At 45.1% G+C, this 17,114-nt stretch overlaps 5 protein-coding genes across 5 annotated transcripts; 2 read left to right on the forward strand and 3 right to left on the reverse strand.

The window, feature by feature from the left end:
- Nucleotides 1–110: 110 nt before the first annotated feature.
- JR316_0007873 (uncharacterized protein) lies at nt 111–778 on the reverse strand (the record flags this gene model as incomplete). The annotated part of the gene is made up of 2 exons (XM_047893595.1): nt 111–544; nt 607–778. 2 exons carry the CDS (start codon nt 776–778, stop codon nt 111–113), a joined length of 606 nt encoding a protein of 201 aa, XP_047746910.1.
- A 665-nt stretch (nt 779–1,443) lies between these two features.
- Nucleotides 1,444–4,875, reverse strand: JR316_0007874 (uncharacterized protein; the record flags this gene model as incomplete). The annotated part of the gene is made up of 8 exons (XM_047893596.1): nt 1,444–1,719; nt 1,777–2,446; nt 2,506–2,576; nt 2,633–2,672; nt 2,737–2,771; nt 2,826–3,189; nt 4,051–4,588; nt 4,656–4,875. 8 exons carry the CDS (start codon nt 4,873–4,875, stop codon nt 1,444–1,446), a joined length of 2,214 nt encoding a protein of 737 aa, XP_047746911.1.
- Nucleotides 4,876–5,973: 1,098 nt separating this feature from the next.
- JR316_0007875 (uncharacterized protein) lies at nt 5,974–7,910 on the reverse strand (the record flags this gene model as incomplete). Its single annotated transcript, XM_047893597.1, has 11 exons — nt 5,974–6,060; nt 6,118–6,290; nt 6,343–6,489; nt 6,548–6,788; nt 6,847–6,945; nt 7,012–7,134; nt 7,186–7,263; nt 7,316–7,375; nt 7,433–7,456; nt 7,600–7,759; nt 7,813–7,910. The coding sequence occupies 11 exons, from the start codon at nt 7,908–7,910 to the stop codon at nt 5,974–5,976; spliced, it is 1,290 nt and encodes a 429-aa protein (XP_047746912.1).
- Nucleotides 7,911–8,973: 1,063 nt separating this feature from the next.
- On the forward strand, nt 8,974–10,457 carry JR316_0007876 (Solute carrier family 25 member 47-B; the record flags this gene model as incomplete). The annotated part of the gene is made up of 9 exons (XM_047893598.1): nt 8,974–8,995; nt 9,057–9,112; nt 9,172–9,211; nt 9,278–9,399; nt 9,457–9,593; nt 9,661–9,835; nt 9,892–10,030; nt 10,087–10,336; nt 10,394–10,457. The coding sequence occupies 9 exons, from the start codon at nt 8,974–8,976 to the stop codon at nt 10,455–10,457; spliced, it is 1,005 nt and encodes a 334-aa protein (XP_047746913.1).
- Nucleotides 10,458–11,338: 881 nt separating this feature from the next.
- On the forward strand, nt 11,339–12,709 carry JR316_0007877 (uncharacterized protein; the record flags this gene model as incomplete). The annotated part of the gene is made up of 2 exons (XM_047893599.1): nt 11,339–12,100; nt 12,539–12,709. The coding sequence occupies 2 exons, from the start codon at nt 11,339–11,341 to the stop codon at nt 12,707–12,709; spliced, it is 933 nt and encodes a 310-aa protein (XP_047746914.1).
- Between the last annotated feature and the right edge of the window lie 4,405 nt (nt 12,710–17,114).

The raw sequence follows: 17,114 nt of genomic DNA on the forward strand, positions 1-17,114 counted from the left end.
AACAAAGAATGATTTGGAACGATTCTGGACAATTGGCCGGGAAGCATTTACTCAGATGTATCAAGTACGTGAAGTAGATTGCGCTCACCAGCAATGTTGTTGTTCGCTCTTCAAGCAATACTGGCGTCCTCAGACTTTACCAATCCAGGAAGGTCAGATAGGCTTCCCATGGCTGGCAATCCGCTGGTAACACCACCAAGTGCTCCTGGAGATTGTTTGTTGAATTCTCTGGCTTCGTTTTGCAGTTGCAATAGATATGACTCACCAGTTACGCCACTAACTCCTGGAAGCGAGCCACCCAATGGTAACCCCATAGAACCGAGGCCGGACGTTACACTACTGAGTCCCAATCCACCGGTCAAACCTCCTAGGATACCAGAGAATCCACCAAGACCAGTGTCGGAAGTTCCACTAGTTCCACTCCCACCAATGACTGGCAGACCGTTTATAACGTCGTTTGAGACACCAAAGCCAGCGGGCGTGGTGCTGTCTCCAGCTTCCACGTCTACAACATCGTCCTCCCTGCTAGTGAGGCCAAACTCACCTATAAAATCATAGATGTGCTCAGTCGCATAGTCAGTCACGTTACAAACAGCATTAACCCACTTGGGAAGTACTCGTTCAGCAGGATGTTGGCAGTTCGCGTCGTTCCAACTGCGGTGTCGTCAGTCTGCACACCAGCTGCCGAGGTATTTGGCACGACGTTCAAAATCGGGGCAGCACAGGCGCCTTCAAGGAAAAGTGCCAGTGCGATAAAAGAAGTGATGATCTTGAACATATTAAAACACGTAGGGACTGCGAGTGCGGAATGTGTAAGGCTGAGGAGTATCGACCTGGTGAAGAAGGAAAACAGAGGGGGGATGAGAGATATAGCCCCGCTAATGCAGGCATTTTATACCTGTTCGAGTAGTTACCGCGGTCAGACCAGCCTGTGTTTGCTCTGTGACCCAAAGCACCTGAATGATGAGAGGCTGACAGAAAAACGGCAAACGATACGCCTCGAAAATGCCTTCGAATGCTTCTAATCGGCAAAATGTCAGCCACAACGCCAAAATCAAGTCCATATCCAAATGTGTGAATCAGTCTGCCGCGTAGCCGTACCAGCCGCGATGGCTGACACGGACAGCCCATACGATGGTAGGCTTCTCGCTTTTGGTTCTACTGATTTAAAGACGTGAAAATGCCCATTTAGCACAAGGCACCATTCAGACACACTTAAACGCAAACAAGACAAATGCAAGAAATAAAATGAGATCCAACAGCCATGAGGGATTTTGAAAGCAAGTTTATGGAATCAATATGAACACCTGATATAAAATGTACAGTAACAGTTGCAATATCAATCATACAAAATCGAACACACCAATACAACATGCTTAGGCTACCTCTCGCACATGAGCCTCACGTGAATCACGGACAGCTCTGTTTTACTTTGAGAGGGGTTCAAGCTCTTCCTCCGCGCATCAAACTGCCAAAAGCCGCCCCTCGACGCGACAGGTCACTAGGCGATCTTGGTTCATCATCAACATCCATAACTTGATTGTCCTCATCTGACTCTTCATCATCGATAGGAGAATGAACTCCGGCGCCAGCTTCTGGACCAGGCGAAGCGGGACCCACATCATCATCAACGTCCAGTTCCATAATTTGACCTTCTCCAGCACTGGCATCCTGCTCTTGGTGTATCGGGTCACGAACAGGGGTCGTTTCACGGGAAATCTAGGCGATAGGAGATGAGCCGGTGCGAAAAAGTATATACAAAATCTAGATACATACTGTAACATGTGTTCTTATATTTGCGCCATTTCCATTGACTGCTGGACTGCTATTGCCATTTATCCTAGGAGGCCTTGCAGACCCACTCCCTTCTTGCTGAGTATCCAACGCAACAGGAACTGGCGTACGAAGATCAGGTCGCGGTGCGTCGCCATTACTTGTAACCTCTTCCGGCGCCAGAGGAACATTATTACGGTCAGCTCCAGAGCTCCTTCTCCTAGATCTCGGGGTGCCTGACATAAACGGTGAAGCGTGCAGAGACCACCCAGGGCGGGGGGCATCGACCATCCCGTTGATACTAGTCATGCCAGGTGGGGGCATGGTGTTTACTCCATTGCTTAAATTTGTCGCCCCATTACTGTTGGCCGAAGGATGACTCGGGGAAAATGGCGGTGGGGGTGGCATTGGTCGCAACCCCCCTGATCCTGACCCTCCTCCTGTTGGAGTGGAAAATGGCGGCGCCATTGACCCTGCTGTGGACGCGGGGGTACCTGGAAATGGTGGCGGGGGTTCCCTGTAATGTGTCGAGCGCGGCGTTGGGGCCTGCGGTTGGTTTCGAGGCACTTGAGTTGGATGGGTTGAGTTTGGTTCAGGCGAGCCTGATGCAGATCTTTCGAAGTATCTCTCGTACAGGTCCGTTTCTGAGGCCAACATGGCATCAAGGAGGAGACTATGGAAGGACAGAGACTTAATCAAAGTATCTGGAAATCAATAATGAATGTAAATTACTCGTTTTCAGACTGAAGCTTCTTGATTTTGGCGTTCAAAAGCTCAAGGTCTCTCTGACAAGCCTCGTGCGCCTAGAAAAACAAAGTCATTCACCAGGCTTTTAAGAGTAATAGTGAGAGGAGCATACAGCGGTGACCTTGTCGTATCGCTCTCGCATCCTCTGAAATCTATGAATGATAAGCAACATCAACACGTTGTTGCATGAGGTCTCAAGAATCCAATACGACGTACTTGTCCTTGTATGAACCAGACCGCTCAGTGTATGCCTACATTTACCGTCAGGTATATAGCAATAGAAAGATAGCGATACCAACACATACCCTGGAACTTGCGTGTTCTTTCACATGGCTCTCCCTGTGGTCATTCTCCCCCTGTCTCTCCAAGTCCGCTTCGTGAAGTTTCGCCCGTTCCTGCTCTTCTTTTTTGCGTTGCCTTTTCTCCCTTCTCTCCTCAGCCTTCGCCTCCTTGTCGGTCTGAGCACCCTCACGAGCTCTCTCCTTCTCCTTGATCATCCGAATTTCTTGTTTGGGTGGTAGGTTGAATCTGAGTGTAGTTTCCATTGAGTGTCCAGGTGCAGAGTGAAATTTAGCGATCATAATATGTGGGATTCCGAATATGAATGTCTGACTTCGTCCACTTTCGTAACACCAACCAGCCAAGCCGGACTTCTGGGTACCCCGTGGCCTGGCGTTTGGGTTTTGTGTGCGTTCGACGACAATGCAAGTGCCCAGTTACCGTCACCTAATGCAATGAATAGTGGTTCGAGTTCACGCATGTACATAATTGATACACGCAGTGAATACTTACTATAGCTTAGATGACTTTAAGGTTGCGAATGGCGCTCAGAGGCTGCCTTGAAGGGACTCCATCAGTGGCACTGCTGGCATTCAAATATTTACAGTTTGCGCCTGTCGCTGGCACTGGCTCAGAGCGCTGTTCGCGATCTTGTACAAATTAGGCATGAGTCCGTTACTTCCGTTCACGTGATTTGACCACATATATGGCATCACTACAGGAGAGTCAGAAAACGTCAGTCGAATATACTCAAAAAACCTACTAGCAGCCTGCAATGTCGAAAGAATGATCAAGTTTAGTAGGATTTTGCTAACGAGAGAATGCCGATGATTGTAATTACTATGTACTACGGATGCCTGTGGTAATGAAAAGATGCAGATGTCCAGAGTGCGTCACATTAGATGAACGTAAACATGCAAGCACAACAATATAGAGATCATCAACGCCATTAAAGTACGATCAATGCAATAAACCACGCCCATGAAAGTGAAAAAAATCGGAGAGCAATTTAGAGTGTTGCTTAAAGACAGTTCGTCAACGGATGGCGCGCCAACAGGAGTGAACAGAGCATGATGGTATAAACAAAAAAGAGCAGATTTGCGTGGAAAATAACCTGTCCACGACCAATGGTATCTGTAAGTACCTCCACACCCAAGAGTGATATATGATGAAAAAGCATTAATGTCCGCGACTAAAAGCGCCCCAAAATAACTAAAAGAAAGCAGAAACAACTTTGCTATGTGGAATTACCAGACAAGGGTAGCAAAAACGAAGGCACCAACGCTTAGCCATACCCGGTTGTCAAAGCCAATGGTTGAGGCAGCGCTTGTGGGCTTAGGAGATGCTGAAGAGCCAGAAGGATCGGTGGTAGCAGACGCGGCCAATGATTGATCGTTAGGGGGGCTCTTGACGGCTGGGCTGGATGAGGAGGAAGCAGGGGTATTTCCAGTTGTACCAGTAGTGCCAGTCGTGCCGGTGGTGCCAGTGGTTGTAGAATTGGTGCTTCCTGGGTTAGAAGTTCCGCGGGTAGGAGGTGGGACAGCCTTTGAAGGGTCAACAAGAGCACCAATACCCCAAGGAATGGCCTTGTCCGTGCCGGGTTGAGTGGCATTAGGGGGAGGGGTGGTTTGACCTGTGGAAGATGCAATAGTGAAGCGGGTTGTCCATGTCACTGATGAGGTGTCAGGGGAAGTGAATTGGTAGAAGTAGATAGCTGAAGTTGGAGTAACTTCAGGGCAAGTATATGAGAAGGTGCCATCTTCAGTTCCATCTTGATTCTGAGCAACAGCTGGGGAGCGACAGAATTAGTACAATAGTTCGGTCATCAAACAAATAGAGACCAAAAATCAACTTACTGGTGATATGAATTTGTCCAAGATCACTTCCAGTCATAAGCTCAATGTTCATGTTCTTCCATGCAGTGGTAGAATCGGCGTCGCCAGTCCACTTGATGATGCAAGGGGAACCAATGTTGAAGACATCACCAGGGCCGGGCTCGCTAGGCGTCACATCTGCACGCACGAGCAAAGGTGCGGCAACAGCAATAAGAGCGGCAAAGGTAGAAGCGGCGAACATATTTGATGCGTTTGAGTGGTTAGAAGGGGATTAAGTGTTAGAACTGGGCTGGACAACATTCAACAAAAAAGTGGGCCGTCAGTTATGTATGCAAAATTTGGATCCTGAGAAAATGAGCTGACTGTTAAGAAAAAAAACGATTTGAATTTTGCAGTAAGGAATGTGCTAGCAAAAGAGAGAATTGAACAGGTTTGTTCGTCGAAGGACCTTTGAGGTCTTTTGCGGGGCAGAGAGGATGATGGTTACCGTTGGTGGCAATGGATGGTGCGCGGTGTTACCGTCACACATATGTAGCCATATGTCACATCATGATTGCTTGTTTATTTTTGCCCCTGACGGTCACGGTCTGCCCCTGTGTGGTCTCCGCCTTCTTTCTCTCAGGCTGTCTTTAATCCTAACACCGGGCGCTCTCCGCTGATATTTACGTACATTGAAGAATGGCAGATTAAAAGCTGAACATCTTGAAAAGTTAAAAGTCCTTTGGCCACCAAGATTACATTCAAAAAGCGTCTTATCAATTGAAGAGTAAGTACTGGGGCAAAGACACCAGAGGTGATGGCTGTAAAATTGGTCGTCAGGCTATTTGGCGCCGAAACCACCATGAGCCACCATGATGGTTGCATTTATAAAGGGGATGAATAATATGGCGGGTGTGAAAATCTTTTCAAGCAGAAAAACGCACGGCAAAGATACTCCGTTCTCCAAGTAAACTGTGTGCGAAGACGCAAAGATTGTAACGAGTTTCTACATGTGATTCTGAGACTACATACTTTACATATCCTACACAAAACTATGTACAAGATAAACAATATAATAAAGAAAACAGCGATGGTGAGTATCATACACTATTCATTAAGTAGCACAAGGCAGTAAAGACGACCTGCGTCTTCATCGTGAATGTACAGGCACAGCCAATTTGCTGACGTAGGACGATCCACAAGCGGCGCAAAAGATCATCTGCCAACTAAGCCAGTGATCACAACCATGAGAGAGCGAATATCCACACATCAGCGGTGGTCGAAAAATAATGTACAAAGGGCCTGCATACGCATCGCCCAAAAGTAAAGGAAAAAAGTTGCCCAGTGGTTGCTTGCTCGTCTACGATGAAATTTCTTTGAAATGCGAGCTCTTCATCAAGGCCTGGGCAAAGTCTTTGAAATCCTGCTTAGAGCAAGTTCTTCCAGGCTTAGGTCGCATATTGAGAAAAGATAGTTGAAGAGTATTAATGGCAATAAAACCTACCTTAATCGCATAGATGACAACTTCTTGCTTTTCCTCACCCTTAGGGTCCGTCTTTTCCACAGTTTCCTTTAGGATCAACCTGAGTACATTCTCCTCTGGCACATAGGTGCATCGGACAGAGGGTCTAACGCGAATGTTCATCGATACCTTCCACAGAGGATCGCGACGGAAGACTGTACGAAGATGAGCATCACATTAAGCACATTATCATGTGTGACCACTCACGGATTCGCTCTTCTAATGTTAATCGATTCGATAGTAATTTGACATGACCGAGGACGCCCTCTGAGAAGGGCTTGTCTCCGCGTTTGGTGTACAGCTTAACTCCCTTCTGTTCCAATTCTACATCCTCGTCCTCTTCTCCAGTCATAGCTAAGTTAACACATCGAAATTAGCAAAAACGTTCTCATAAATGTACACGTATACTGACGCGTATACTTCTCCGTTGGATGCAAGGGGCTGGCTTTAGCTTCAGCAATTGCATGGTCTTCTGTTTCTGGTGTGAACGCCGATGGGATTTTCACTGTTTCTTCCCCATTCTGGCGAGGTGTCAAATCGCTGGTGTTCCAGATAGACTTCGCTGGCTTAAATGCCGATGTCTTGGGTTTATTCACAGCAGCGAAAGGAGAACTCGACCCTGCGAAGGCCGCGAACCCACCAGATGTGTTTGACTAGATCACAAAAAGGTGAGGAAAGATAGGTCTTTGCCCACTTGAGAAAAATACATACGAAGGCTTTGGGAGTGGCGGGTCGCGGAGTTATCTCTAGGGCAAAAATTGGTTGCGGTGTTGGCACCGACATGGATAGAGGGAATGCAGAAATTGGAGTCTGGTTGTAATGTGCGAATATAATCAGATTAGAGTAATCCTTATGGTAATTTACTGCCGAACTTACTGGAGAAGGTCGTCTCGTTGGTTGCTCCGGCTGTTCAGGAGCTGGTGAGGGCGATTGAGGAGGCTCGGTAGCTGGAGTTGGGATCGAAACAGAATCTTGTAGGGTAGCCGGCATTTCAGGAATCTGAACAACATTAGGCATGGTATCATTTTGAAATAATTCAAGGACACCTACTCTTTCTGCCTCCGGAGTAGATTCAAGGGGTGCTATTGAATCCGCAGCTACAGGCGGAGCAACATCGGGTGCAGAGAGCTGTGATGCATGTTAATCGATGCCGTGGGGTATTCGAAGAAATCATACAAACCTCCCCAGAGTCTGATGATGGTGTTCTACATCTTTTGTTAGGGTAAATATTTGCTAGATTCTGGTTCGAAGCATCGATAATCAAAGGTGGCTGCGGACAGAGACTAAGAGAACTTACATGAGGATACCCGAGAATAACCTCCTGTCGCACAGTCAACATTATAGAGTAATGGTATCAGAAATGGTACATGCCTTCTCTGGCTCGTCGAATCCATCGTGAGGAATCTTTCTCTTCAACGAGTCTCTTCTAGCCGGACTTGAGGTAGTAGAAGAGGGCACAGCAACCTCCATTTCTGATAAATCACTGTTTTGCTTCAGTTCGACCTCCATCTGCGGTTCATCAAGAGAACGGTGCGGAGAAGGGATTGTCGATTCTTTCTCCTCAACCCTTCTGTCTCCAGCAAAGCTATGCTGCGGTACCTCCTCAGAGGGTGTGTTAAAAGATCTGCATTACAGTTTAAGCATCTCCCAGATCCCACAGTATGGTGTTAGACGAACGAGCTGGCGTTGAGTCGGCGAGAGCATGCGTAACCGACTGTGGCGGCGAAGGTAGCAATTCCGGCTACAACAAAATTGAAATCGCTGACGGGAAACATCGTTGGCTTGAAATAGAATATTGCTTAATGCTTCAAACGAAGGCGTTTAACGGTGGTTGAAGGCCTATTAATCCTGCAATTGTTCGTTTTAATCATCGTTCAAATGATGAAAAGCACTATAGCTTTGAGAATAGCAAACTGACCACAACTTATCGTGCACAAATAGTATCGTCTTGCAGTCGTTGGAGGGCGCCGTCGAAGGATATGGGGATCAAATATGGTCTTGAAGGAAAGAAAGCATATAAAGGCCCTTATTTGTCCGCCTTCCTCCACGATGCTTCGCCTCGCTGTGAACACGCGTTGCCTTAATTTCGGACCGATTGTATAGAAATGGTAAAGCTGTAGCAACACGTGTCCATCTGACATGATAACGGAGGGAAAGTGCCAGTTTATGGATGGTCCGCTGGATTATTGGCTGGGCTTGCATTGAAGAACGAGGCTGAAAGGCGACAGCTTTGCAATTCTTGAAATAGATGTCGGTCACAGCGCCTTGGCGACATGGAAAGGTTTGAGGATGACTGTCTATCGAACATTCATAGTCTTTCTTCGTAGGTGTCAAACTAGCTAACTTCGGCCTTCGGATGCTATATTTGTCCTGTCAGTCGGAACAATGGGGTATTTTTACTGGGTGTTCTGTGCTCGATGGGTCGTGTACACGGGAATGCCAATTCTTTCACAACTAGAAGGCTCGGAACATGACATATCACTCCATGGACCGTTGATATCAGGAGAATGCATTGGCGCCACTTGGAGGAATACGTATAGCTCGATGGCAGCCAAAATAGCTGGCGAGTAGTGGTGGTGGGTTTCGTAATTTTTGAGTGGACTTGAGACTTGAGAACTGAGAGGCCCTCGGACCAGTGTATGATGCACTTTCATTTGATCCGCCTTATCGCAGACATTCTGTTAGTCTTTTTCAATTCGGCTTCCCCCGCAAACGAGACGATCTTTCCCTATCAGGGTTCTCGTACAAGATCCTCCCGATTGCGAACCCTGATAGCAACTTTCTGTGCTTCTCGTCCTGATTAGGGCTTTCTAGTCATCATTGTAATAGCTTGCAGATATGGGTCCCAATGACGGTGAAGGTGAAAGATCCAGACCTCCTATCGTACTTGAAGTGTTGATTAATGGGTTTATTTATCGTAGTGGTGGATCAAGTTGGACTTAATCCAACAGTGGATTTTGTTGCTGGAACAATAGCAGTGCGTTTGGAAGACGGAGAACTCTTGGAATGAATTCCTGTTAATATCACTTATGGCAGGGAATGACTGGTCTTGTCGTCGGGTTTCCTTTTGATACAGGTGTGGATATTGTTTCAATCAACCAGACTTTAGTGTTTCTTACGGAATATCCTCCAACTTCGTTAGTTAAAGTTCGCTTTCAAAATCCTGCATTTACAAGCAGATATCACTCAACATTCCCTGCTATTGCCACTATTATTAAAGAGGAGAAATTCATAGGACTGTATAAAGGCATTACTTCGCCATTGGTTAGTATGGGGCTATTTTGTTGACAGAAAAGCATTAGGCATCTAATTACTCCATAGGCAACCACTGCGCTGATGAATGGCTTGGTTTTTGCTTCCTACCGATTCTTCCTGAAGTTGCAAATGGTCCATCCAGACTCGATACCGACCATCTCGCAGATTGCACTCGCCGGTGCAGGAAGCGGCATCGTTTCTTCGTATGTCCGGATTATATTTCATAACAGAAGCGAGTGTGACCTTCAAACTGTGCAATGTGCGCTGTAGGATCGTGACTACACCAACGGAGCTCATTAAAATTCGCCAGCAGTCGCTTCTCACTCAATCAACTGCACGGCAAGTGGGCCTCCAAATATTCAAAGAAGGAGGACTTTCTGCGCTGTACCGTGGTGTAACGGCCACCGCTTTGCGAGATTGTGGTTATGGGGCATATTTTGCAGCCGTATATCTTCGACAGTTCTATTTTTATACCTTGAAGGTTTTAACATTTCTTTTTAGTACGAAATTACCTGCCGATATTTCTCCACTCCAATCACAACAGGGTCTGCATCCTCAACTATTTATAGCGAGAACGGGGCCGGAGCGCAAAAGGTATCCTGGCCTGCGCTTCTATTAGCAGGAGGAATCGCTGGTGTGGGTATGTAAGCGAGCTCAGCTTCATCGTAGGTCAAACTTATTTATTTTACAATTCAGTCGGATGGCTCGCAACATTTCCACTTGACGTTGTCAAAACTCGTGTTCAAAGCAGTCAGCCTATCTATTCACCCGCCGTCAGCACTCCTATTACTACTGGAGCATCCTCGACTCTCGTTATGCCCTTACTTGCTAAGGACACCATGGTCGACGTGAATCCTTATCGATCGACACTTTCTACCATCATCCATTCATACCGCGAAGAAGGAATCGGAGTATTTTTCCGAGGTCTTTCGCCAACGTTGATTCGGTTGGTTATTTGTTTTCCATGTAGCCCTTGATACTAATTTGGTCATTGATGTGTCAGCGCCATCCCAGTCAATATGGTCACATTCGCCATGTTTGAAGCTGTCGTCCACTTCCTGACCTAGGATAAATGCGCCAAATCTTCAATTATATGGACGTATTGCGTGTTTCTGGAGAGTCGGGACACGGATCAGGCGTCAGCCATTTCCATCTTAGCTCACGAAGCGATTTGGAAATTCAACATACATATTCACTAATCGCCTGGGGCAAGGTGACGAAGCCTCATTGGAGGTCAGCCTCATTGGGAGTAGAAATTCGCCAACTTCAAAATTGTTTCGGCAGTCACTACTCCCTCACAGATTTACCAACGACTAGATTAATCCATTCTATCACATTGCCTTTAACAATAATACCCACAAATGTACAACTTATATTCGTATGGAAAAGGACAATAAGTTACACATGTGCGATAAAGGCCTACGATTACTTCCCTTGAAGCCAGGATAAAGTGTATTAGTTGCAAAACAAGGCTCTAATTTTTTAACTTTCTCCAATGGGATGTACAGGTATCAGCGCATTTTTTGTACATAGTTTAGAATATCAAACTACTAGTTCATGGTCATTTGATGGTCATGGCAAGCTCAAGGAACGCGTCCAACTTTCATGTCGGATATTGCCAGAGAAGGTCACATCACGTGCAGTGTGATTGAACGTGATTTCGAGAGTATACGCGAAGTTCAATGTTGCTTGTTCAGCTTTAGCTATATTTCCACCTCTCTGGCCACGCTCCCTACAACAATACATTTTTTATATACGACTTCAATTCAAGTATCAAATTTCAATGACTTCCTCCACGACGACAGTCATATCTCCCATCAAAACACCTCTTTCGACATGCGTACCGAACCTAATGCCATTTCACATAGACTATAACGGCCCTGCGTCCATATCTGCATACATGCACGTGGAGAAAACGCAACCACTGAAAGAAATGGGTACGAATATAATGGATCAGATCGACAGACAACCTGACACTATATCGTGCTTAGTTGAAGGAGAACCAGTCGTAGTAGAAGACAGGATGGAATTAGATGCATCGTCCACAAATCTGACAGGAACATCAACGCCCTGTAACGAAACTCACAGCGAAACGACGTCGGAGGTTACCATTGCAATCGAATCGCAAACGTCTGTCTCATCAACTACTACTCGAATATCACCTACTCCTCCCGTAATGGACGACGCGGACAAGCGATTCATTTCAACTTTCAGAGGAAGAACTATACATGGCCTTACAATCGATCTACCTTCAGGATACTCTGGCCTGGTCTTACGCGGCGAAGCATCAAACCCAAGTCGGCAAAGTCACGAAAACGAACAGAACAACAAAGCTACGGATAGCAATAACAACCAAGGCCACAAAACAAACACCGGCGAGAAAGTAATGGTGGCCGAGGCTCAAAAACCAACTAAAAGGCCTCGTGGACGGTTAACTCGCAGTGCTGCTTCAAAACCTACCGCAATGACGATTGAGGACGAAAACGAGGGCGAGAACATGCCAACAGATGCTACCCAGAATGTTCCCGACGTCAACAGTGAACTAGAAGAACAGAAGATCGTCGAGGCACAAGACACTCTTCCTGTCCGCCACATTACTCCTCAGGCTCAATTTTCCTCCTTCACTCTATGGCATGCTGATCGACCTGTGGACAAGGGCAATGACGAATATTACCGCTCAATAACTGAATGGATATCCCTTGCGCAGGAGGTGTGCCGAATTTTTCTTTTCATATATCATCAGAGTAACAAACAGTTCCTACAGATTAATCGAACGGATCTGTGACGTTGTAACAAAACTTTACTTCGTGTGCTTATGTTGACGCTTTTATGTTGTCCTGTATTTATGTCCTGATCATTCTGCTCACTTTTACCCACCTACTTTTAAGTATTAAAAATGTACGTCAATATTGGAGATATCTTGGGATCACATAGCTGATGAACAACATCTTTAATCATTCCTCTAAAGGACCATCTCCGATCACCCAACTCCGTGAGCACTGAACATATACAAAGAGTGCCAGTGTATGGATCCGCCAAGTTCGCTTTGACTGGTGCAAAACGAATCCAAACATAACACTCGGTCTTCCAGCACCGCTTATTTCCAGCCATGAATTTTTTGACGGCGCTAATTTTCTTGTTGTATCAGCAAGACACCTCTTTGAGGAAGAAAAGGCCGAGCCCTGAAGGTGGCTCCCACGCTGGTACACCTGCCCCTAGTGAGAAGATATTAAAAGGCCCTGAGATGTCACTTTTTGTCAGTGTCACTCTTATCAACAGCCACTCTGATGCCGCCCTTTATTCTGCTGCAGATTGTTGACACTTGGGACTGCTACGCCGTGGCATAGCTCTGACACTTGCGACAGATCGAAGGACGGGCAGGAAGGAGACGAACAGATAGTGATGATCTTCCAGATGGATAATTCAAGCGTACATATGTCACAGGGAGCTGCTCGGAAGATCCCCACTGAATGCGTTTCCAGAAAGTGCACATTAACCCATAATCTCACGACAAAAAAGGTCGAATGGAGCCTCAATCTTTCTTCGAATACCTACAGTTGTCCAATAATGGTCGACATGTGCACATGCTTCTATTGCATGCGCCTTATTCTACCCAGTTGCAGAGTCACACGCAAAATCATTTTCATAGTAGCCTCAACCCCGAACAAAACCCGTCGATTCGACCTGAAATGGAATTTTGCACTCCGCACTAAAGTAAACCATACGGGGGCAATATACGTTCTAGATGATCGTTCTCACTGAACTTGTGAAACGCCAATCCATTGTTGGTGAAAATATTTTTACATCGTTTTGACTCGGCATCAAGTAGTCGTGCGACCAACTGGGCTTTTAACGACCGCCCCTTTCGCCTCCCTGCTTTTTTCCTCGTGAAGCCCTCCAAACAAAACAATTTGATCGACATCTAGAGAACGCGCTCAGTGTCCCGATGGACAATGGCATTCCATCCATGCCTGGTCTCCTCACTAGCATATCTGCAACGAAGGTATTTTTTGTTGTTGTTCTTGAGCTCATTCATAGTTCATTAATGACATTTGACCAAGTACGCAACTGGTTGGTTATGTTGCCATATCGTATCCCATTTTCTTTGTCAATGACGACAACCTTGTTTCTCATCATAGTGGCCTCGGTTTCCTTCTTATTGTACGATATGGCTCTAACGCTGGACGCAGAGGTGCGGCTCGAATATGTGTATGCATAATATCTCATTTTCCCTGTGCGCTTTCTAGGTGGCCAGAGTGTGGATGGCGAGGAAGACGCTTGGGACAACTCTATTCTTTCTTGTGAGAAATGGTTCTTAAACCAATGATTGCCAGTCACTGATACTATTCTGTAGAACCGATATATTCCACCTCTTCTATTCGGTTTCGATCTCTCTGGTGCGAAATTCGTTTCCGCTGATATGACTAAATCTTAATTCTTTCATTTTCAACAAGCTCAATTTATGCTTTCGCCGAGTGTCAAGGTTCGTTAAGTTATAACATCCGGAAGTTTGCCTCTCTGAAGTTCGATCCAGTTGTACGATATTCAGTATCCTTGGCCATTCTTACGTCCTGTCCTGATCTTAATATAGTTGCAAAAACTATGAATTATCGTCGACAATATTGGATCTGGTATCCATAGCGGTCATTGAGTGTGAGTCGTTAATATTTTGTTATTCGGACATTCGAGCTCTCATTTACATACGATTCAAGGTGTTCTTATAATGCGAACACATGCGTTATATCAGAACAAACTTATTCTGAGTGTGCTCGTTTGCCTGTGCATAGTAAGCCTCAATATTAGATTGAACTGAAAATTTTAATCATCTCAATCTCTGCAAGTGTTCAATGGCCATCATGTTAACTTGCTTTTTAATCGTATTCAAACGCGAAACATGTAAGATTGGTATCTTCCTTCTGCTAATGGCACGATATGACACCCATTAGTTATACCCGCAAGCGCTATTGGGTTCAGAGGCTGCTTGTCAGGTTGCACCAGTTCATTGTGTCAACCATTGTTAATCGCATTCTGGATCCCTTTCTTTTGCTTTGAGACCAGTGAGTTGTCTGTCTATCTTTAAGTCCGAACTTCGTCATCTGATTTTATTGATAGTGGTATTTGTGCTTACTGTTTGGAAATCATATCAATCCTGTTTGTCGTACTATGAATCATGATACAAAGTATATATAGCTTCTAACGTGGCGGTTTGACAGTCCAATACCTGAAGGTTACAGGATCTGCAAATATCATCAAAATTCTTGCACGAGATGGTCGGTTTTTACAGCCATAACATGATTTGACTCTATCAACTAATTTTATTTATTTAGGAATTTTGTATTATATTGGTCCGTATACCTTTTTGTTTCATACGACTCTACCATATAGACTGATGAATTGTCGGTGTGATGATAATATCTCTGTTCAGTCATTATATGTCAGTACTTCCAAAGAAGTGCAATTTTCTTGAGGAGCACTTATGTTACTACGATTGCCTCCTTGCAGCTATATCCATATGCAATTTCTTGATATGGATTTTTGATCCTTTCGCATCATATCTCGCTGTAGGCTTGCTGAAAAGTCTACAAGCTACGATTTGTTCAAGGTGAGTTTACAACATGGCAGTCTCTAAGAATCCACCATGTATAAAAACATTGACCCAGGATACTACTCAACCTACGAGGAATACTTGAAACTAAGGCCTCAAATATGTCCCAATTAGACTATCCCAATTCGTTTATCAGCCTGAATGATATGGGACCACACATAACTGGGAACACCATCGACGCGTTTGCAGATCCACTTTCCAGAACGAATATTTCCGCGACTACAGGCCCAGAAGGCAGGTATTCAGTGGGCAGATATACATGAAAAAATAAACGGTGCTACCCCTCGCTTTTTGTATCTTTATGAGTATCTGGTGCAAACGAGCACTTGATTGTAAATACAACATATTGTTTGACATGCTTCAGTGTACTATTTACCTCGCTTACCGCAGATGATTATCGGTGTATATTTATGCCATGACAGGATTGGAGGCTATATTCAGGCCTTCAAAACTAAGTAACGTCTCACACTACTACGCTAAAACTTAAGCATAGTTATCGCATTGGACGCCTTTAGAGATTACTTGTCTTTGGACGCCGAAAGCATCATAACAACCTTTTGATCTTATTTCTACATTAGATCACCTAATCCACTATATATAATGATGGGCATCATTTCCTTGAGCTTGGCTCCAACGAGCGGGTTTCACGCATTAATTATTCTTACTAAACTACTAACAATGATTTCCACCAGTGAAAAAATCTAGTAAGAAGTAATATTCTTGTGCAACAATCTGCTGTGTATTCAAAGACTTCACGGGTTGAGACCACTACCCTGTTTGACGAGTCGTGACAGGTTCCGACCAACAAGGACACTGATAAAGATAAACGCACGAAAAACGACTCACTGATTGATAAGAAAGATAAAGATAACAGATAATTCAAAGACTACAAAGTTCTCTTGTACCATGGATTTGTCTGTACTTATGGCAACACTTAACGGTCGTGTACTACTGGCAAAGGGATAGGTTTGGGAATGTGCTGGTTTGATTCAAGAGACATCAGTAAATGCACGTGTGCTTTCTTAATGAACGTTAAATCAGGATTGGGAAGTTCCTCACTTGCTCTTAGCCGCATCGGATATAATCTATTCGTCATTTGGTGTTCTCCGAATGGTTTCAGATGTAAGCTCAGCCAGTCACCCCGGCCTTCACGCTATAAACTAAAGGCCTCAGTGTTGAGTTTGATGATACCCCTCGAGACACCCTAAGTTAACCACTCCCCACAACTCCCCGCCAGTGTCTGCCGTTTTCTACAGTCACCCTTGACTGGCCAGGGGACACAATCTAGATGGCAGACTTGTATCAACACTACGAATCGACAACAATTGATCTATTGTTGTCACTCAAAACTACTCAAGTAGGTGCCAGATGTAATATTTCGTCGTACGCTTTCTTACCGGAAAAGTAGTACTTGTCTGGTTCGTATGCCTCGACGTTGCCTCGGGTAACGGGAAGAAATTGACATTCGGCCGACAGTGGTAGCCGTCACGATTCTAATATGGGACATGCTTATCTCGCTGGATATTGAGGTTTGAGTGCACGGAAACAGTTTTGGAGGTATCCGTTGACAGTGCATAACAGGTGGAGAGGGTATGGCGTGCGAAGAAGACCTTTGGGACCTCTTTATTCTTCTTGGTGAATCTAATAGGTGCATGTCAAAGCGCCGGAACTCACAATGCACTAGAATCGATATGGCACCCTCGTCACTGTACTATACAGCTTTCTTTGTGAGGTCCATGTCGTAGTTGAGATATGCGATGATGGCTAATGAAAGAACGATAGATGAGCTTATGGCCTCTCCATCCGATCATGTGAGTAATTTCTTTCTTTCCAACAAGGATAACGCTCTAATTTATTATAGTTGTAAGCATCTCTGGCTGAGTCCTGCAAAATACCCCGCTTACAAACATCCTAAACTATACAGCTGTCGTAGCTTCTTGGTATCGTTTGGCGTTCTCAGTCAAGTTTCAGTTCTCACAATTGAATGTGATTTTGTATTTCATTCCCAATTTCGTTTAACCAAGCTAATGGGCATGTGATAGGGGTTTGCATCTTGCGGACAACTGCTTTGTATAAGAGTAAAATTCTATTTATTACCCTAATATTATTATGCGCCGTA

Source organism: Psilocybe cubensis, chromosome 7 (assembly GCF_017499595.1).
Source record: "Psilocybe cubensis strain MGC-MH-2018 chromosome 7, whole genome shotgun sequence".
NCBI classification, from domain to species: domain Eukaryota; kingdom Fungi; phylum Basidiomycota; class Agaricomycetes; order Agaricales; family Agrocybaceae; genus Psilocybe; species Psilocybe cubensis.